At 48.7% G+C, this 21,370-nt stretch overlaps 1 protein-coding gene across 5 annotated transcripts in view; it reads left to right on the forward strand.

The window, feature by feature from the left end:
- Positions 1 to 14,738, forward strand: part of Fam3d (FAM3 metabolism regulating signaling molecule D) — a 28,423-nt gene extending 13,685 nt beyond the window's left edge. For 4 of the 5 annotated variants that reach the window (XM_041662881.1, XM_041662879.1, XM_041662880.1 and 1 more), the window contains 8 exons: positions 90 to 197; positions 4,658 to 4,681; positions 6,878 to 6,995; positions 8,520 to 8,578; positions 9,770 to 9,820; positions 11,331 to 11,415; positions 13,122 to 13,248; positions 14,314 to 14,738. In XM_041662881.1, the coding sequence (XP_041518815.1) occupies positions 90 to 197; positions 4,658 to 4,681; positions 6,878 to 6,995; positions 8,520 to 8,578; positions 9,770 to 9,820; positions 11,331 to 11,415; positions 13,122 to 13,248; positions 14,314 to 14,403 (662 nt within the window). In that variant the 3' untranslated portion in view covers positions 14,404 to 14,738. The remainder of the gene's footprint in view (positions 1 to 89; positions 198 to 4,657; positions 4,682 to 6,877; positions 6,996 to 8,519; positions 8,579 to 9,769; positions 9,821 to 11,330; positions 11,416 to 13,121; positions 13,249 to 14,313) is intronic. The other variant, XM_041662882.1, reaches the window with a different exon arrangement.
- Positions 14,739 to 21,370: the final 6,632 nt, after the last annotated feature.

Raw genomic sequence — 21,370 nt, forward strand, 5'->3', positions numbered from 1 at the left:
AACTCACACACAGACTTTCTACATGGCTTTGTCCTGCAGCCCCCTGTTGGGGTGTGGCACGTGACCTGACAGACTCTTCCTACTTACAGGTCTGGTTCGCGTTGTGGCCTTCGTCTTCACCATGGTTGCCATGTGGGTCTTTCTCCGCAGCTATGTCAGCATCAACAGGAAAACCATCCGTCTGCCACGCTGGCTGGGTAAGTAAAGCTCATGGCCCATGATGCAGACCAGGGATGGGGCAATGAGGAACTCTCTTCTGGGGTGACCCAGGAGCTAGCTAGATGTGGTGAGCTGTGCACTGGCATTGTGAAGCACAGTGTAAGAATCCTGGACTGAAAGGAAGACTGAAGCCATGGGGAACACAGAAGTGTTCCAAGGCCCTGGTCTAAGGAAGGAGAGAAATAATACTTATAAAGAGAGTTGTGAGTGAGGATGAAATGATACTGGGCTGTGAGTGAAGAAAAAAAAATACTGTCTGAGTTGCGAGTGGCTGCTCCTACCTGCGGTTCCCTCTGCTGCAAACCCTCTCTGTACAGGACCTGTATACCTGCTCCTTCTCACCCTCAGCTCCCTGCTCAAAGGCCTTTCTGACCTCCCCAGCTCCAGCTGTAGCCTGTCCTCCTCATTTAGCTTCTTCCATATCATCCTATTTCTTTCCAAACACCATCATCATGTTATCTGTTTCCCTAGTTATTGCCTGACTGCGCCTCTTAGAATATAACTTTCCTGAAGGCAAGGATTTTGTGTCCAATAAGTATTTGATATATGAAAGAAGAATGGATGGATGGATGGATATGGATGGATGGATGGATGGATGGATGGGTAGATTTGTAGGTGGGTGAATTAATGGATAGATAAATTAATGAATGGGTAAATGGAAGGCTGCATTATGGAGGCTAGATGGACAGATGAATGGGCAGATAGAATGATAGGGGTGGATTTGTAGGTAAATTGATAGGTCTGTGAACAAACAAATGAACAGGATGACAGGTAGGTAGGTGGGTGGATCAGCAAGTAAGTAAATGGATAGAAGAATTGATGATTAGATAGAAAGCCAGCAGATGGATAAATTAGTGGGTAGGACAGTAAGGATCAGTAAATGGGTAGGTAAATGGACGATTGGATAAACAAGTAGATGGCCAAGTTCTTACTGTTTTACCTATTCAGTCTCATTGGAGATAAATAAATACCCCCCAGGGAGTGGTTCTTGGTGTGGTTGTGTAACAGACTCAAGCATGATTGGCGGCACGGTTTCGTGTGTGTTCTGAGAAAATAGAAAGCCAAGGAGACTTTTAAAACTAACCGAAGTTCTCCCTTAGAGATGTCAGGACAGGGATGGAGCATGGGTGTATATATTCAAATCCTTTCAAGACAGAAGGGAAGGGGTGTGAGTCCTTAGATTTATCTTCCTGAGAGACTGAGAACCACTACCATTGACAGAGTTCAACATGATCTGCAAGGACCAAAATGGCCTCCAACTTCCCACAACAGTGAAAAACCAGGTACCCCATCTTTATCAGAACTCCACAGTGGAGAGCTTGATAGCCCTTATGCCATCTGCCTCTTGTCAGCGGAGACACAGAGCCTGCATTGGAATTTCATTTATATAGACACTCAGTGACTGCCATGTCCCTGATCCAGGGACACTGCTATTGACCAAACCTGGGTTCTGCTGCCTGCTGACCTCAAGGAGATGTGAACCAGGCCATTTGCAGGAGGGCCAAGGTATCTTGTCACACCTTGTCAGAGCCACAGTTGGAACGCAGCAGGCAACTCTTGTAGAAACTTTCATCCAATAACTATTTGTTGTGAGCCCCCTTTTTGGGGTAACTTCTGCCACGATCCTAGCCATGGCCGGTTCGTATATTCCAGGGTAGGGGCATGAGGATTAGGAAAGTTAGGTAGAAGGAACAGAGATAAGAAACACAGAGACTTAGGATAGTATCGGGAGGACCACTCAATGCTTTCTGCATTCTGAGCTCACCTGTGTTTAATTTTCCATACACTTTTATACCCCAATACAACAGGGGGAAGAAGGTAAAAGACTGCTTTAATGTGATGCAAAGGACAGCCAGAACAGTTACTAGTCCCAATACTTGAGACATCACGTCACTAATTCTTGAGAAAAGTATTTGATGCTTGGGGCAGTGAAAACACCCTAGACCAAGTGTCCCTAGGTCAAACCTCCTATTTCAAAAGAAGGAGCAGAAGTCTGCTTGGATTCTTTGACCTTTGCTCAGGGTAGAGTGGATCTACCTCTATGAGCCATTCCAATGTCCAAAACACCAAGCCATCACGCCCTAGGTCAGGTGTGAGGCCACACTGTCAACAGTTTTGAGCGAGCAAAATCAACTCAGACTCTCTGACCTTCAGACAACGTGGGCCAAGCTCACATCTTTGAATCTCCACAACTATTTATCTCTCAAAGCTCAGTTACTGGGGGTTGAGAAACCAATAACTCCAACCCACAAGCATCAGAGCTTAAGCTCTGTGTGAGGTCACGGGGACCCCAAAACAAGGAACAGGTGGCCCCTGCTTACGGTCTAAGCCAGAGAAACAGACTTAGTTACAATGCTCCCAAAAAACAGCAGTGTATTCCCCTAACCCAGAGTCCGCAGAAATGCAGGTGTGTGCTCAGTGGGAAAGACAGACAGAAACCCATCAGCTGCCCAGACTCATGCACCAACTTCCCCTCACTTCACAGGCTCCTGCCCTGGGGGATACACCCCTATTTTATGATTTCATGTGCTGATACTAAAGCCTATCTATAACTGTACAAATCTATGCTTATCATTATTATACAGGAAGATAATAATTGGTTTCCTGCATAATCCAATCTGGTTTATTTTATGCACTCAGTGTGCACCCTGCTCAAGAAGAAAGTACTAATTATCTCAAGGGAGTGAGGACGGACTGACTCTGAGAAGATCATGAGCTTTGCCAGATCACAAAGGCCCACAGCACAGGGATGAAGAGATTAACAACTCCCAGCTTACCTGGAAAACTAGGCAGGAGATACAGAATCAACTCTAACTAGTTTCAGTATAACAGTGTCTGTTAAGTCTCTTCATTGAAAAGTCAGGGTGGCTGGTTCCAGGGGTACCACAAAGCCCCAAGGGCCCACCTTACTGTACTCTTGGATGCGGTGGCTGCTGTTTCGCTTTTTGTTTTCGAAACAGTTCCATGTAACCCAGACTGGCCTCAAACAGAGAATGACAGTGAACCTCTGATCCTCCTGCCTCTGCCTCCTGAGTGATGGTGGGCACCACTGTGCCTGGCTTATAGGATGCTAGAAGTTGAACCTTGTGCATGCTAGGCAAGCACTCTACCAGCTAAGCCACATCCCAGTCCCCTAGGTGTTGCTCTCCTTCAACAAGGCAGAAGCTACATCCATGGTCAGCTTCTCTCTAAGACATATGAAAGCTACCAGCTGTCCAGATGCCCACATTATAAGTGAAAAGGGCACTTCACGCACACACACACACACACACACACACACACACACACACACACCAGGACCATGGGAATATATTAACTCAGAGAAGAGCTCTGTCTCCAGAGGACGATGGTATTGTGGTTGGTTCAGCCTTGGTCATTTGCTGTGATAGGGCCCAGATAAGGCACACTCCTTCCCAGACATGTTTGTGTCCTCCAAAAGAACCTGTCCAGGGCACACAGCAGGATGGTGGACACCTGACCTAGAAACCCAGAAATAGCTAGGATGGAATGAGACAAGATGTCAGGCGGTGACCAGGACCCCTCTAGCCTAGCACAGATGGGCATTCAAGAAAGAGATGACCCAGGGACCACAGCACCAGCAGCAGCACAATTCTCTCCTTCGCTGAGTCCCCAGGGTCTCACTGGATCCTCTCCAGAGCCCAGTGAGAATGGTTGAATGCCTTCTGTGTGCTGTCAAGTAAACTGAGCCACATGATGCTTAAGTATCATAGCCACCAAACACATGGGGTTTGGTGGGTGTGATATTTAAGTATCTCCAAGGTTCTCACAGCTTGATTTGAAACAAAAAACAAGTCTTGTTGAAGGAGCTGCGGGTTGCATTCCTGCCGCCCTGCTCCCAGCTGCCTGGCTAGCTTATGCTCCAAAATAACAACACACAAACTGTATTCATTTAAACACTGCCTGGCCCATTTCTATTAATGTGTGTAGCACCGAGGTGCGTTTACCGGGAAGATTCTAGCCTATGTCCATCCTGGGTCAGAGCTTCATCGTGTCTGCCCCAGAGAGGAGAGCTATCGAGTCTGAGCTCATTTCCTCTTCCTCCCAGCATTCTGTTCTGTTTACTCTACCCACCTAAAGGTTGGCCTATCAAATGGGCCAAGGCAGTTTCTTTATTAGCCAATGACCTTCCTCCATCAAAGTCTGTGCACATGTATGTTTCTGCATGTGTGTGTTAAATATGCATTTGTGTACATGTATGTGCCTTTCATATATGTATGAGTGTATATGCAAGTGTGTGTCCATTTATGAAAGGGTGGCAGCAGCAGGTTAGAGGAAGCTCCCAGATGTAACAGGAGGGCTAATTCATATTAGCAGAAGCACACAAAGGTCTCCTGTTCTCTCTATCCAGCCATCAGCCCCCTCCCCTTCCTGCAAGAGGCCCAAGTACCTTTTCACTAACCTGATTCTTTCTCTCAAGCAGGCGTGCCCCCCAAGGAGATCCGTGAGTATCTACCCAGCCCTGTAAGTACCCCCATCAGTCCTCAGGCAGGATGTCCCAAGGCCTCTATTTCCAGTGCTGCAGGCCCCACAGAAATGCAGGTGTCCAGAGTCTGTCTTCCTAACCCACTCCTCTGTGACAATGGCCTCTCTCAGCTACTCAGACCAGCAGGAACATGGCTTAGCTCTTTCCCTTCTGCAATTCCTTCTGGGTTGTCTAGACCACAGGACACTCTGCAGGATACCCTGCTTCCTCTCTAAAACCTCATTGTGAGCCAAAATTGAAAGAGATCTTCAGCAAGGATGCGGGTTTCCAAGGAACAAAGAAGGTGGAAGGGGAAGCATGGCTGCCACTGATGCTAAGATTGAGCCAGGTGATGCATTCTGTCCTCATAGGCATCTCATCTAAAGCTAACATACTCCCATGTAGGTTCCATTAGGTAGGAAGACAGGCTCAGAGAAGTGAAATCTCCTGGCTAAGGCCAAATAGTTGTAGTGATAAGTAGGAGAGTCAAACACCCCCACCCTGCCAGCCCATAGATCATCTCCCCAACAGCTTTTTCACATAAGACCTCTCTGCAAAACCCCCTAACCCAACATGGTAACTCCAAAGAGAGCTGAGCTTCAGGGTTAGGATTTTATTGGCTAAGATGGCACAGGAACCCAATGCACACAGCATTGCCGAGAGCCAACTACAGAATAAACCATTTTATCCTTGATCTTAGCCATCTGAAGCCTACTCAGTCCAATTCTAAACCACTCAAAGAGTTATGACATCTTGAAGATATCATCTGCTGGGATAAATAGAAAACTCAAACATGTATGCTACATTCTGCCCTTTCTGATCCCATGGCAGACATCACTAGTCAATCCCCACATCCTCATTCGCCAAGCCCATAGCTATCCTCAAGAGTTTTATCCTTAAGCCTTTCACAGTAAGTTCAAACTGTCATTTAAGAGAAGGCCTGATGATTGGGCTGGAGAGGTGGCTCAGCGGTTAAGAGCATTGCCTGCCCTTCCAAAGGTTCTGAGTTCAATTCCCAGCTACCACATGGTGGCTCACAACCATCTGTAATGAGGTCTGGTGCCCTCTTCTGGCCTGCAGGCATACATGTAGAATATTGTATACATAATAAATAAATAAATATTTAAAAAAAGAGAGAGAGAGAAGGCCTGATGGAGGCTGGAAAGATGACTCAGAGGTTAAGAAAACTGGCTGCTCTTCCAGAGGTCCTGAGTTCACTTCCCAGCAACCACATGGTGGCTTACAACCACCTTGTGAGATCTGGTGCCCTCTTCTGGCATGTAGGCCACTGTAGAACATGTATACATAATAAACAAATAAATCTGAGAGAGAGAGAGAGAGAGAGAGAGAGAGAGAGAGAGAGAGAGGAGAGCTTGCTAGTCAGTTCAGATTGGAACCAACTTCCTGACTTGATAAATCAGGAAAGATAATTGGAGAAGCTCCTAGCAAAACCACAAAGCAGATTGGCAGAAGAAAATTCATATCACCCCAATGTACATACATGCATGTGCATGTGCGCGCACGTGCACACACACAGTGCTCAAGACAGTACACCAACTTCAGGCCCAGAGCAATGGCACCAGGGTTCAGAACAGTTATTGAGACAGCCCCTTCCATCAGATCCCAGAAAGCAGATCTTGGCTCCCCTGAGATCTCCCCAAGGGCAGCACTTGTCTTCACGCAGCAGCCTGGTAGTGGAGGCTGATGGACAGGAAATCATTCCCAGAAAAGCCTGCCTAAGCTGTGCTCTTGACATGGAACTTGTTGGACTTAGCTACAGTTGAGCAAACAAGCCCTGAGAACTCCAGCTGCGGTCCCTGGGGCCTAGACTCTTCCCCGCCAGTGAGGGCCAGGGAGACTCACAGCTTGCTGTCTTTCTGTCTGGATCATCCTTCCAAACCAAGAGGCTCCATGTTCAGCTTGTGAAGAAGGGCCAAAGCCCAGGCATAGAATCTGCTGGGGTGATCCAGAACGGCACGTGCCAGGCTCTCAAAAGCTCTGCAGAAGCAACCTTGCTTAGGAAGCTCTCAGATTAATCCTGGAGTGGCCAGAACCTCAGCCAGAGTCCTGAATATTTTGATGCTGTTGATGGTGGCCCCACAGTGTCTGGAAAAGAACAAAACCCCAAGGCCCAGTCTCCTCCCCAGATATAAGAATTCTGTGTTACCTTCCCAGGGGTCCCGAACACCAAGTGTGGGCTCAGCAAGCCCTGCCTAGACAACTTCTTCGCATTTAAACTCAGCACTGGGGCTGCCAACGTCGTGGGCCCCTCCATGTGCTTTGAAAATGAAATGTGAGTACCCAGGGTGGCTGTACTGCTTTGCCTCTCTTTCTCTCCCTCCCTCCCATCCTCCCTCCCTACCTCCCTCCCTCCCTCTCTCCCTCCCTCCCTTTCTCTCTCTCATCCATTTGAAAAGTCAAGCATCAGAGCAGGCCTTTAAGGAACCGCCCATGCCTTTCCCAGGTTACCTTTGACTGGAGGTGCATGAACAAATAACCCTCAGCCAAAGAGCTCCCAGCTCAGCCCACCCCTTGCTAAGCTGCCCCCATCCCTTCCCTGCACAAGGGGTTGAGCTGCTGTTGTCCCTGCTGGGAAAAAAAAAAAGTGAGGCTCAGACAGGGACAACTGCCAAGCGGAAGGCATGTCTGTCCAACAGACAAGTTGCTGGGCTTCTGGGGTAAGGGATGCCCTGTGGATGTTATCTATGTACCCATTCCCAAACTCAACAGTTAAGTTTATCCTGCCGTGGAGAACAGATGGGTCTTTCCAACATGATGCTGAATCTACACAATCAGCACTGGTCTGTGTAGTTGAAGCCAGAGTTCTGAGCTTCAGGATGAGCGGGATCCAGCAGCTCAGACTACACATCAAGCTTGCTCTCACGCCGTCCTTGGCTCTGTTTTCTCCTGCTGGCTGTTTTTTTTCTTCCACTGAAAATGGGACTTCTCTGTGGATGAGGGAGGCCACCACACATTCTGACAAATTAACACCAACCTAGCACCTCACGAGGGCCAGAGCAGAGTATCCCCAGACTGGGTCTCCTCCTTGCCTTGGGAGTGGAAAAGTACTGCCATCCTCAAGAGGGAGAGAACAGACCCTGAGCTGGTGGGAACCCTGCTGGGCTCCACAGGGGAACCAGCCATTCTAGGATGGATGAACTTCTCCAGTTTCTGCTTCTTACATCCTGGGGTGGGGGAATACCCTACCCTAGCATCTCAAAGTCCCAGGTAGGGGCTCAGCCTCTTTTCTGTGCAGACTAGCCCAAAGGTGTGTTGGACCAAAGGGCTTCACCACGAAGAACACAGCCCACACCACAGGCTTCCGGGATAAATCCTACAGCCCAAGCTGTGTTTCCTAGTGTGCAGGGAGTCGTGCTCGGCCCCGCCAGCCAATTCCCAAATCACAACACAGGGACTTCTCATCAAATATGAGAGCTTGGCCAGTAGCTTAGGCTTGTTTCTAACTAGCTCTCATAACGTAAATTAGCCCGTTTCTTTTCATCTATGTTATTTTACGTGGCTCGGTAACCTTTACACCGTAAAGTTCATGTTACCTGCTCCGTGTCCATGGAATCTCCTGGAGACTCCACCCTTCTTCTTCCCAGCATTTTCTCTGCCCCAAAAGTCCTGCCTAACTATTGACTGTTGAACTTTTTATTAAGCCAATCACAGTGACTTATCTTTACACAGTATAATCAAATATCTCACAACACTTGGGCCCCAGGAGTAAGCCTCTCAAGGTCCCCTTCACAAAAGCAGAACATTCCTTCTGCTCCTGGGAATGCTAGCCTATTTTATTTCCCTTCTTCATCTGCAGTATCATGAGTCCAGTGAGAAACAACGTGGGCAGAGGACTGAACATTGCGCTGGTGAACGGTGAGTGGTCGCAGGTGTCATCACAGAGGGTTCCAGAGTAGGCGATGGTCAGTTGCAGCAAAAAAAAAAAAAAAAAAACCAGCAAGGAGAAAAGGAAACACCCCTTCCAGGCAGCAGAGTGGAGAAGAGGGAAGGAAGGACCCAGGCTGGGACTTCCTGTCTGGCCTCTCACAAAGCCAACAGGATAAAAAAAAAATAATCATCCCTGACAATAAAAAGTAATGTGTTGAGCATGTCCTTTGTACAGCTTGAACCCAGATCTAGCCGACTCCAGCAACTCTTCCCTACACTGCAGGGTCTCTCGGGTTGTGTGTAGACACCTCAGGTTCCTCGTGAATACTAATTAGCAAGAGAAGCAAAGCCCAGTTCAACGTGGCTGGCACCTTACCTCTTACTGCTCAGAGCTTCCTCTGAGAAACAGTTCGCGCTATGCTGCTCACCTCTACCCGGATTCTAGAAAAACCCACAAATGAGCACGCTCTCAGAGACGCAGAACCCCTTCCAAAGCCCCCGGGTTACTCCAGGTGGTTCTGAGACTGAGAGGGCTTGCCAGGTGAGCCTGCTCCCATCTACAGGGCGACGTGCCCCTAGCGCTGCCATGCCCTCTGCAATGCTACCATCTAGTGGTGAAGGCTGAGAGCTGCGTCTTTCCTTCAGATCACCGTTTCTGCCCCCAAAACCACAAAAGCAACGCAGACTCTGGAAATCTGATGACCTTTTATCATGGGAAATTTGATGCCTCCGAAAGGAGAATTTGGCTTGCAGATTTCCCACTTGTGTGGGAGCAGTTATAACCATGTCCTTAGTACAGTTTCCCAGAAAATGTATCTAGTACACTTTCTCTTGTCGATGTATTTGTTCCATTTCAAACCAACAGCCCATTGAATTTGTGCAGAAATTAAGGACAAAATGCTGAATCATGTGTGAGCAGCTGTCATGGTGGAACACAGATTCTGGGTGGTTATGTTCTGTTGTACACTGGATGTTCAGCTCGTGCGATCTACCTCTCAAATAAAGCCCAGCCCAGACAGTAGGAGGCCCCCACTGTGCCCCTAATGACCTTCCCAAGACCTAGTTACATTCAGCTCTCATTCTGGTTTTAGGGTTTACACTACCCATGGGCCAGATTCAGCGAAGTGACGAGCAGGGTGACTCGCGTTATAGGAAGTACTGTCTCTCTCTTTTCCCTAGGATCCACAGGACAGGTGACGAAAAAGGGCAGCTTTGACATGTACTCTGGAGGTAGGCACCTCTGTTGGCACTGATGTCGTGGGGGTAACCCTTGCTCTAGAAGGGAACGTGGGGACACTAGGATGGGAAAGTTGGGGGGTGGGGGTTGTTCTGTTTTAGACACCTTCCTGGGGTCTGAGTTAGACTCAGGCACAGATCCTTGGAAGAGAGTATGATGATTTATTTAGAATCTGGTTTCAAGAAATGCCCATGGTGGGTAAAGGAGTAAGACCGGAGAAATGTGAAGCCAATCAGGGGAATTGGAGAGCTGTTGCACCACCATCTTGGACATAACTCAAGGGGTGTGCTTGAAGTACTGGTTTCTCCTCACTTCCTAACAATTCTGACAAGCGGGCTCTTGAGGCCAGGCAGAGTTCTTGGTTTAAAAAAAAAAAAGTCATTGTTGTCATTGGTACCAGACAAGTGTGCCCCCAGTGTTGTGCTAAGGATGAGGGCATATGGCCCTAGCACCTACTCAAGCCCTGCTAGGGAGAGCACCTGAGAAAAGTTGAAGCTGCAGAGCTCTCTAGTAGACCCACATAGAGGGCACAACCTCCTAAGGTCCAGATAGGACCTCTGAGAGGTGCCCTCTTCTCCAGCTCTCTGCAGAAGTTGTTTCTCCACATAGACATGTTTTGGTTTGTTTTTTTGAAACCTCTGCATGTGGCTGGCTCTGAGGACATCACTGTCCCCTTGCTTTAGTACAACAAGCAGAGCCCCTCACGATGGGCTGGAATCCAGGGATCTGAGTCCCAGGAACAGCTTGGCTGGCGGCTTGATGCTCTGTAGACACAGTCTTTAAATTCTTAACCATTTTTGAATCAGTAGCCCTGCATTTTTATTTGGCACTGTACCCCACAAATTATGTAGCCAGTTCTGCTAACAATTTATAATTCCATTTAAGGGCATGTATTGTATGTCCCAGATTGTCACACGTAAATTTCACAGTGATGCCATCAGCAGGGCCATTGGCCATTCTTGTCTCAGACCACAGAGAGCTGTTTGGAAACAGAGTTTCATGTAGCCCAGGCTGGCTTCAAACTCATGATGTAACCAAGGATGAGAAACAGCCTAGACTGTCTGTGGTAATTTAGAAGATGCCATGAGGCCTTGGGCAGTAGAGATCTACGAAGTTCTGATCCTCCTGCCTCTCCCTCCCAAGTGCAGGGACCACAGGTGTGTACCATCACACTAGGTCTATATGGTGCTTGGGGCCAAACTCAGTTTGCCAGACATGCCAGGCAACGGAGCTGTGCATCCTAGTCCCACGTCCAGGGGACATTACAATGCTACTGTCACCACTCCAGGTCACACAAATGAAGTCCCTGATGTCCTCATATTTTCCTGCCCTCAGATAAAGCTACAGGAAGCTCCAGCCCCTCTCATCACATGGCCCCCATCTGACTTCCGAACTCCCCATCAGCCTGGCCCAGAACCGCCCTGAGTCCTTAGGGTAGAAGAGAAAAAGGATCCAGCTTCATTTCTCCTAAAGACCAGTACTTTTCTTTTCTTCTTCTCCCAGAACCCAAACTCCTGATAGAGTTCCTTGAAAAAATTCCAGATAGCACGCTGGTGCTGGTAGCCTCCTATGATGACCCAGGCACCAAGTAAGTGGGAAACATCACTTGTTAGGCCATGTGGCGATGCAAACCAAATACTTTACACCTGCACACACTTTCTCCCTCTCCTGAAAGCCCCACCCTCCAGCTAATTTATCCCGAGGAAAGAATCAGAGAAGTCTGGGAAATGAAGTCCAGGTATATGCTGTGACCTTCATCACAATAATGGCAAAGTCTCCCCATCCAGTAGCACTGTCTGGTTGCAGAAATTATAGCATCGTGTTATATATCATATGTGCATATAAGAAGATGCGCTGCATTGCAAATGATGGTGGAAAAAAAAATATTAAGGACTTGCAAGGATGCTCGCTATCTTAGTGTCCTATTGCTGTGAAGAGACGCCGTGACCAAAGCCACTTTTATAATAGAAAACATCTGATTGGGGCTGGCTTGCAGTTTCAGAGATTATGTCCATTATCATCGTGGCAGGGAGCGTGGCAGCAGACAGGCAGGCAGGCAGGGTACTGCATCCCAATCTCCAGGGAGAGAGGAGGGAGAGAGAATGAGACTGAGCCTGGCATGGGCTTTTGAAACCTCACAGCCCATCCCCAGTGACCCACTTTCTCCAGCAAGGCCACACTTCCTAATCTGCATAATCCAGGCTTTCAAGTACATGAGTCTACCAGAGACATTCTTATTCAAACCATGACACGCAGCCTCTAGGGCGGAAGGAGTAAAATAAATACATGAGCTCCTTAGACTGGTGAGGTGGCTCGCTGGGTAAAGAGCTTGCTGAGTAAGGCTGAGTTCAAATTCCCAGAACCGACATCAGGGATGGGTAGACATATCTATAGATATCTATACATATCTATAGATAGTAGCCAGCCTGTAATTCTAGCCTCTGAAAGCCAAAACAAAGGATTGTCAGAGCAAGTAGGCAAGCCAAGCTAGTCATATCAGTGAGCTCTGTGTTTGACTGAGAAACCCTGACTCAAAGGAATAAATCAGATGAGTGATGAGAACTATTCTCGACATCAGCCTTGGGCCACCACACATACATATGTCTATGCACATACACATATCTGCCCACACACATCAATCATACATGTACATGCATGTACAAACATAGGAGAAAAAGAAAAATCCACTTGTGCTACATAGCTTGTTATGACTAACTGAACAAATCATATAGTGAATACCATAGCCAGCTTGGCTTGTGTGAACACACACCTGGGGTTCACACACTGACTCCCCTATTTGCACATCTGTGCAAACATGCTCCTGATGTTCACACACTAGATCCCCTAAGAGCACATCTGTGTAAACACACCCCTGGTGTTCACACACTGGATCACCTAATAGCACATCTGTGTGAAAACCTAACCGCACAAATCTTAGAACGGATCCCATTGTTAAACAACCTGTGGCCATGTTAAAATGTTTATGATTTCCACAAGGGGGAGGGGTAAGCCCCATCTTTCACTTAACTCTTCATGATGTCCCATGTTTCCCATATGAACATATGCAGTACCTGCAAACAGGGTAGTACTGTCCAAACCGCTGTCCAGCCCCACCAAAAGCTCTCTTAGAAAGTCTCAGCCCCCAGCCCAATCCACTGAACTTTGAGAGCCTCGAAAAGCAGGTGCTATGTGTCCAGGTGGACAGTGGGCTCCCCCATTGGGAGCCTCACCCTGTTCCCATCCCCATCAATGTCCTTCAGCCTCACCCCAAACGTTCTCTCTGGTCCTCGGCAGAATGAACGACAAAATCAGGACGCTCTTCTCCAACCTGGGGAGTTCCTACGCAAATCAGCTGGGCTTCCGGGACAGCTGGGTCTTCTTAGGTGCCAAAGACCTCAAGAATAAAAGCCCATATGAGCAGGTGGGTTCCTAGCTGCCTCCCTGTCTGAGTAAGGGCCGGGTGGACAAGGTGCCGCAGCGGCTGAAAGGACAGTCAGTGCCATAGGCTACACTGTTGGTCAGAAACTACACCCAGAAGCAGAAGGGAGGACCATCCCACGGAGGCCAGGGAGCAGAGAGCAAGTGCCTGAGCTAGTGACTTGCTTCTTTTTCCCTTTAGTCAGGCCCCCAACGTACATTAATCCTCCCTGGAGACACTCACCCCGATATATCCAGAGGAATATTTTATGAACCTCCTAGCCACTTCTCAGTCTAGCTAATGGGCAATCAAATTAACCATCACCCACATTTAGACATCAGGCCTACTTCAAGACAGCCTACTGGAGGAGAAGAAAAAGAATATCCATGGGTGAGAATGCAGGCCCCAGACTGGGCTCTAGCACACACAGGGAAGTCAGGACACCAGGCAGAGCTACGCTGCACTAGCCAGGCAGATATTTTTTCTTCCTCCTTGTTAAGAAGGGTCCGGATTCATCAAAGGCAGATGGCCATACAGCAAGGACCCGAAGATATCCTATGTTCCCATACTGGTAACACGTTAAAGAAATCACATGAAGAGTTCCCCAACTGGGAGAGACACACACACAGTAACAGTTCCTCTCCGTGCCTCAGTTTCCCACACAGTGGGATGGAACCATAACAGTATGTGCTTCCCAGGGCTGTTGTGTTGATTAAATACATAAGGCAGCTTGGGATAGCACCAGGCATGCCACAGATGATCAATAATTCTTAGGATTCTTCCTTTCCATGCTTTTATCATTGTGATTTGGGGCTTTAAGGGAGAAGGGTGAGAGCTCTCCAAGCTCTCCCCGTCTTTGGTGCCCCCGTCTGGCATAGTAGGCTCCAATCCCGTTTCTGGGACCTCAAGCAAGTTGTGGTTCTTCTCTGAGCTTCTTGCCCCATCTGGAAAATGAGGCTGTGGCAAAGGTCAGAGAGCCCTCCAAGTGCTGAGGGTCAGTGTAAATGCCGTTGCATGAGTCCTAGACAGCCTTGCCCGCTGTCTGAAACATCTCTCTTCTCTCCCTAGTTCTTAAAAAACAACCCAGAAACAAACAAATATGAAGGTTGGCCGGAGTTACTAGAGCTGGAGGGCTGTGTGCCACGGAAGGTGTTTTAGAGTGGCCATGGCCGGAAAGACATGCCCAACTGAACTTGAGAGCCGTGCTCAAGTTTGCTGGATCTGTGCTGATGGGAGCTGACTAGGAGGAAGAAGGGAGAAGCCATATGAGATGCGCTGACTATCCCACACACAATGTGACTCACTTCTCTGAGGAAACAACAGCTTCCCACGCCCCACAGTGACCAGCCTGGGGATGGGCAGCCACACGGGGCCTGCAGAACCAGCTGTGGTGGACACAAGTGAGACCTTCCAAGGCTGCTCCTGGTTGTCTCCAGAAGGACTGGCTGCCTACACTTAAGCAGGATTAAATTCTATTTTTTGCTGGTTTTGAACCTTGCAACCTCTCCGATTTGCTGTGGTTCTCCCTGGGATTGTACTGGTCTAGTCTCAGGTAGCATGTGTTCTGGGTCTGGACAGGTAGGGGAAGCTCATCTGGCAGCCAGGACGGAGCCTGGGTTCTCAAGATGGACAGGAGCAGGGAAGCCTAGGGGACATCATTCTTGACATACTCTTTTAAGACAAGTCAGAGGTAACCCAGAACTGGAGAAAAAGAGGAAGGGAGTGGATCTAAGGTAGGGGAAGTATCTACAGCACTGAACAGGTGTTCAACATCTGCCTGGCTCTGGATTCCCCAGAGGTAGACTGGGAAACGAGCATTTGAGGGCAGGCATTGTGTCTGGGGAAAGAGACAGTCAATAACGGGTGTTTTAAGGGGACCATCCGCACAGCGGGGACTCCCTCCCACACCCTGGATTAGGCACAAATCACACCCAAACACCTATTTTCACAGATCCTTTATTAAGCGGCGAGAAAAGTCAACGTGGCTGCTTTCTGACTCAGGCAGAAAACAGCAGCAAATGACCTTGCAGGTGTAATTTTTAAGAGGAGAAAAGGAAAAAATCCCCCTATGTTGGGATGGGCTAGAATGTGGTGGTAAAGGAGATAGGGGATGAGGGAAAGGGGGAAGGAACAAGGGAGAGGGAGCAGAGGTCTTTGTCCTGGAGAGACGAAGGACTGCCTCTGCACAGAGAGGAGACAAAGTTGGCACGTAGGCAAATGGAAGTTTATAAAGGTAAATGGGGAAACCCAGTGTTAAGATGAACATCTTAATTAGGTGAGCCGAAGGGGACTTTTGATTGGTGGACTTTGGTAGTCAGCCTCAGGAGGAGAAAGTAGACAAATAAGGGACTAGACCTTGGTGGTTAGCTTTGCGAGTGTAACCCAACCGTTTTCAGCAAGGCAGAGGGAAGGGGGGAGAAGGGCAAGACCTACGGGAGCCACATGCTCAAGTGGGCTCGTGTCCCTCCAGTGTTGCCAGCCCAGCTACTGGAGACTAGAGTGAGATCCCACTGGAAACTTTGGAACTTGTAACGACTACCTAAATTGTTCCAGTTTAATAAAAACTCGAGAGTCAGAAATTGAGATAAAGACCTGATAAATCCAAGGACAGCAAACAGTTGATTGGCTGACTTCCATGTTTTTCCCAAACCATCAGCTCCAGAAATTCCCTTTCTCTCTTCCTGTCCTCTCTAGCAGACCTCCTCAGTCTTCCAAGAACTCTATGGCTAATCCCGGTTAGCCAATCATTGACTCCGTCCTTTGTTTCAAGGTGACTTTATGAGCACAGTAGAATGTCTATACAAACAATTCTTCCACAACAGGGACTCTGTCTGACACACACACCTGAGGAATGGCAGTCCTTCCGCTCTGGAGAAGAAGGCTGTTTATATACCAAGAGCAGCCAACTATTTGGCAAGGCAAGGCTGTTGGTGTCATCCCCCGGGAGGGGGGGCACTTATCCACCCCATGTAGGGATGAAAGGCTATCCATGTCTTCACAGTGAGTCAATGGCCAAAAGATGCCAATGCCAGCTGCCGGTAGACCAGTAGGTGCAATGAGAGGAGAAAGAATCATAGCAGATGCCAGGGTCTTGGAGAAGGGTCCAATCCCAAACTCTAGACCAAATCCTAGTAGGGGCTCATAGGAGTGTGTACTGACATTAAGCTTTATTAGGGGAAAATCCCCAGTAGTCTCAAGCCCCAAACACAGAGAGGGCTTTCAGGTATGTCAAGGGCCTGGTGGAGAGAAGATAGAGTTTGGGGACTCTGGACCAGGGCCTTTTTTTGGTATGATACACAGGCTTTGAACAAGCTGAGCTGAGGAAACTAGAAGATGCCCACTCAGCCAGCCCGTTAGCCCCTCCGAGCCAGACTCACCCAGAATGTCTTAGGAACAAAGAGGGCCTCGTAGAAACACCTGTGTCCACATGGACACAATGCTTCAGAAGCCTACCGTGGGAATTCACATTGGCACACAGTTTTCACAAACACCTTTGGATTCCTGAAAATGTTTACTTACAATGAGCTAAGATACCTTAGAGGATTTAAAAGGAGCCAATAAAGACTTCCAAAGTGAGTTCTCAGCCAGAGACAGGAGGACTAGGCAGACAGCTCTTGGTGGTGGTCGCTATTTTAAGAGGACCTAGGTGGCCACCTGGGTGTGTAGACAAGGCCGAGAGCATGTGACCAGCTCAGAACCGAGGAAGGAGCCTCCCACAGATGAAGGGGCTTGAAGATGCAGCAGAGGAGGGGGAACCGCAATACCGCACCCAGGTCCCCGGCCCTATGATGGTTTCTTATGGTATACTATTTTTCTCATCGCTGTGACAAAGTATATTCTGGAAACAGCAGGAAATTGATACTCACAGTCTGGGCATGGGCATAGTGGCAGGAGCATGAAGCAGCTGGTCACAGGACAACAGCAGTCTGGAAGAGACCGATGAATGCTTGTTCTCAGCTTGCTCAGTTTTATTCAGTCTGGGACCCCCTGTCTCAAGGAACAGTGCTGCCCATTTTGAGGGTGGGTCTCCCTATTTCAACTAGCTCAGGGTGTCCCTCACAGACATTCCAGAGGGCTGTCTCCTAGATGAGTCTAGACCCTGCCAAATTGACAAGAAGCACTGTCACAAAAGGTCAGCTTGACCTGTTCTTTAGAGAAATGCCTTCCCAGAGGCCTGGGTTTCCCTCACCCCTAAGGGCCATCAGCTGGTCACTAACAGAAAGCCGGCTCATTGTCTTAACCTGAGCCCATGAGCTTCATCAGAAGCTGGCGCTTAGCCTGAAGTATCCTGTCCTTCCTCTCCCTTAGCAGGGTTCCCTAGATGCCAGGCCCTAATAAGTCATCTACAGGAGACTTTGACAGAAGTGCCCGAGGTCCCTGAGTGCGCCTAGCTAGATGAGACTCCGTCTGCATCTGGGCTACGAGATGAGAGCACCATTCTGTGACCAGCTGTAGTGTCCGGGTCCGTTCTCTAAGAGTGAGGAGCTGTAGGCCAGGAGCCTCGCCTGAGGCTGCCGGGTCCATTCTCTAAGAGTGAGGAGCTGTAGGCCAGGAGCCTCGCCCGAGGCTGCCGGGTCCATTCTCTAAGAGTGAGGAGCTGTAGGCCAGGAGCCTCGCCTGAGGCTGCCGGGTCCATTCTCTAAGAGTGAGGAGCTGTAGGCCAGGAGCCTCGCCCGAGGCTGCCACAGGGCTTCTGCTATGGAACAGTTCCCATGCTGTCCCATGCTGGGAGGGCCAGGCAGATGACATGCTCAAGGCCCACTGATCTCCCCCTCCTTGTCAAGGTACAATGCCCCACTGACATATCCTCAGAGGCAGTGTGGAAAATGAACTCGCGTGTCCAGCACCTGACTCTCTGAAGCCTCCAAGGAGACTGACACTGGAGGCAGCCACACAGCCTGGCGGGGGTGAGTGTCACAAATATGACCAACACTGTGAGAGTCAGCCTTCTTTTCAGGGTGTGGCAGCCATGGCAAGGATGACCGGTTCAGCTCAGGATGGAGGCTGAAAGAATTTGAGTCTAAGAATGTGACTGCAGAGTATTGGGTCCACATCCCCCTGACTCAGTTTCCTCACTCCTCAGTCATTAACCATCTGCTGGGCTTCTGGAAGCAGGACCCACGGAGCAGGGTCACGTACCCATCAAAAGGCAATATGACGTCTCCAGGGTTATGAATGAGAAGGACCCGAGACACCTTCTCCTTTCTTGGGGCGGGGAAAGCATTGAAAGAAGGTAGCTTCTACGGGAGCCTCTCCATCAGACAGCAGATGGGACAGAGGTGTGTGGCTGGATGGGCAGACTGTAAACAAGGCTGGAGGTCTGGGAGCGGGGAAGAGACTGAATGGGTGGGCTGAGCACCAAACAGTTTTCTGTGCCAGGCAGAGAGCTTGGATCTGGGACAGCGGTGACATGTATGTTTAAACTGGACATGGAATGGCTACTGTTTTATCTTTTGATTCCTCAGTGTTATGTAGAGAAGCCAAGAATAGGTTTCGGTGTCATCAAGGAACAGAAGATGACAGGCTAATCTGGGATGGGATCTTGCAGAAGGTAAAATAAATGAGACTTGAGGCTGACTCGCTCATTGCTGTAGACAAGTGTCAAGTATCTCTTCACACTAATGGCGGCCTCTGGATTTGAGGTTTGCACATGCTCCCTGGCTCCCTGCCAAGGCCTGCTGCATGCCTCTAGAGTCCTGTGCATCACCGTGTTCTCTTCAGGGGCTGAAATTCTGATTCTCCCCAGCAGATGGCAGCATAGGAATGAAAGGAAGGGCAAGGTTGGCCCCTCAGCGCTAGGGAAAGAGGTTGAACTGGCTGTCTGAGTCTCACCAAAAGACAGAGAAGTTACTGGCCACCCTTACTGATAACATGATAACAGCAACACCTCACCACTGGAGAGGATCGAGCCTCACTTCATCACCTACCTCACTTCAATCTCAGGACAACATCATGGAATAGGAACCACAGTACTGTGCACACACAAGAAGGGTCAGAAAGGTCAAGTGACCTGCCCAGACCCACCGAGGTGAAGTACCTCAGAATAAGGACTGGAATCTCAGCCAGCCTCTGTTGTCATTGGAAACCCACCTTTCAGATACCATTACCCTAAAGCCACTCTGAGGTAACTGGTTCTCTCTTCCTTCCCTCTGGTCTCCCCATTGTGCAACCCCTCTGAGGACATTTGAAAATTGAACAGGACCTCAGAGTCAGCATCCCAGGTCTCTGCTATCATGGCTTTGGGAGGAATGGAGACCAGTTGATTGCAGGGTTTGGAGTATCTTTTTGCAAAGCTTGCTTTCTCTGGGATCCTGGATTCCCGCAATTGGCTGTTGGAAAGAAGAAGAAATTTATTCCCATTTTGTGGATGAAGAGCAAGAGCTAGGGAGTGTGGAGCCACCCAGTGAAAAAGTACAGAGAAGGACCAGAAACACCCCACCCTTGGCCCTCTGCTTCCCTGGGACCACTCCCTTACCTCCTGCTCCTGTGCAGTTGTCTGGAATTGCACTGGGTCCGCCAGAGCTGGGCTTCAGAGTCCAAGAGAAAGCTCAGTCCCTAGGCTCCGGGGCAGCTTGCAAGACCTATCAGCAGGAGTCCAGGCAGATGAGGGAAAATGGAATGAGCATGTAAAACTCTCTCCCTCCACCCCACAACTTCAGGTTGGCTGCTCCAGCTCACAGCCATTTGGGCCTTTGCAACCTGCAGGTCTCTCCCGGCAGAAAGGGAGCTGAGCCTAAGCCAGACTATACTAGAAAGAAAGCGAGCAGGAGACAAATGCCTGTCTTCTTAGACAGACATGGGTTGGAGAGGATACATTCCAAGAACAGTGGAATTCAAAGTTGCAAATGACACGTGGGGTGTAAGGGGATGAGTGTGTGATGGTGCATGTGTGTGTGTGTGTGTTGGTATGGGTGCTTTGGGGTGAGTGTGGTGTATGTGTTGTGTGTGTGGTATGTGTGTGGTGATGTGGGTTCTTTGGGGGTGAGTATGAAGTGTGTGTGGTTGTGTGTGTGTGTTGGTATGGGTGCTTTGGGGGTGAGTGTGGTGTGTGTGTGTGGTATGGGTGCTTTGTGTGGGGGGGCATGTGAGTGTGTGTGAGTATTTGTGAGTGGGAATGTGTGTGTGTTGAGAGTGTGTAAAAAAGTATGTGTGAGAGTGTGTGAGAGACTGTGTGTCTGTGAGCATGTGTGTGTGAGTGTGCATGAGTGTGAGTGTGTGCATGAATGTGTGTTCGTGTGTGTTATTTGCATATGTGCTTGCCCAGATGTGTGTGTATGGAGACCAGAGGTTGACAACGGGATGACTTCCAATGTTACCATCTGCTTTGTTTTTTGAGACTGGTTCTCTCACTCTATTAGGGTTAGAGGAACAGAAGTGATAGAAGGAAGTGTGTGTGTGTGTGTGTGTGTGTGTGTGTGTGTGTGTCAAAGGGAAATTCATTACAGAGGTTTATAGACTGTTGTGGTGGCTATTTTTGGTTGTCAACTTAACATCTGGAACTATCCAAAACCCAGAAGTGAAGGGGCACACCTGTGAGGGATTTCTGCTTACTTTGAAGTGGAAAGATCCAATTCTAATCCAGATGTTGAGGTATGAAGACATGCCTTTAATCCAGATGTTTTTAATGAGGAATCCCCAATTCTAATCTGGGTCATGCCTCCTTCTGAAAGCCTATATAGGGATGTGGAAGAAAAAGGCTTTTGTTCTTTGCCTGCTTGCTCTTGCCCACACTAGTAAGTCCATTCCTCCAATAGCATTAGAGCTATTATACTTTTTAGGGACTCCGGTGTATCCTGAAGACCAACTGAGACATCCAGCCTCATGAACTGAATGACTACTAAATTCTTGGACCTTTGGTTCATAGGCAACCACCGTTGGACAGCCTGCATATCATTCTAATAAATCTCCTATCTATATATAAAGAGATTCTTTCTATAAGTTGTGTTGCTCTTGAGAACCCTGACTAACACAACTGTGTTCTGGTCCATCCAACAATCACTGTCTCCCAATAGAAAGGTCAAGAATCTAGTAGTTGTTCAGTCCATGAGGCTGGATATCTTGGGTGGTCTATGTATATGGAGAAGTAGGTCCTAACACCAGCGAAGGAATGCTCAGCAGCAGGGTA

Source organism: Microtus oregoni, unplaced genomic scaffold (assembly GCF_018167655.1).
Source record: "Microtus oregoni isolate MIOR12 unplaced genomic scaffold, Mior012 000013F_ref0000133, whole genome shotgun sequence".
Lineage (NCBI taxonomy): Eukaryota > Metazoa > Chordata > Mammalia > Rodentia > Cricetidae > Microtus > Microtus oregoni.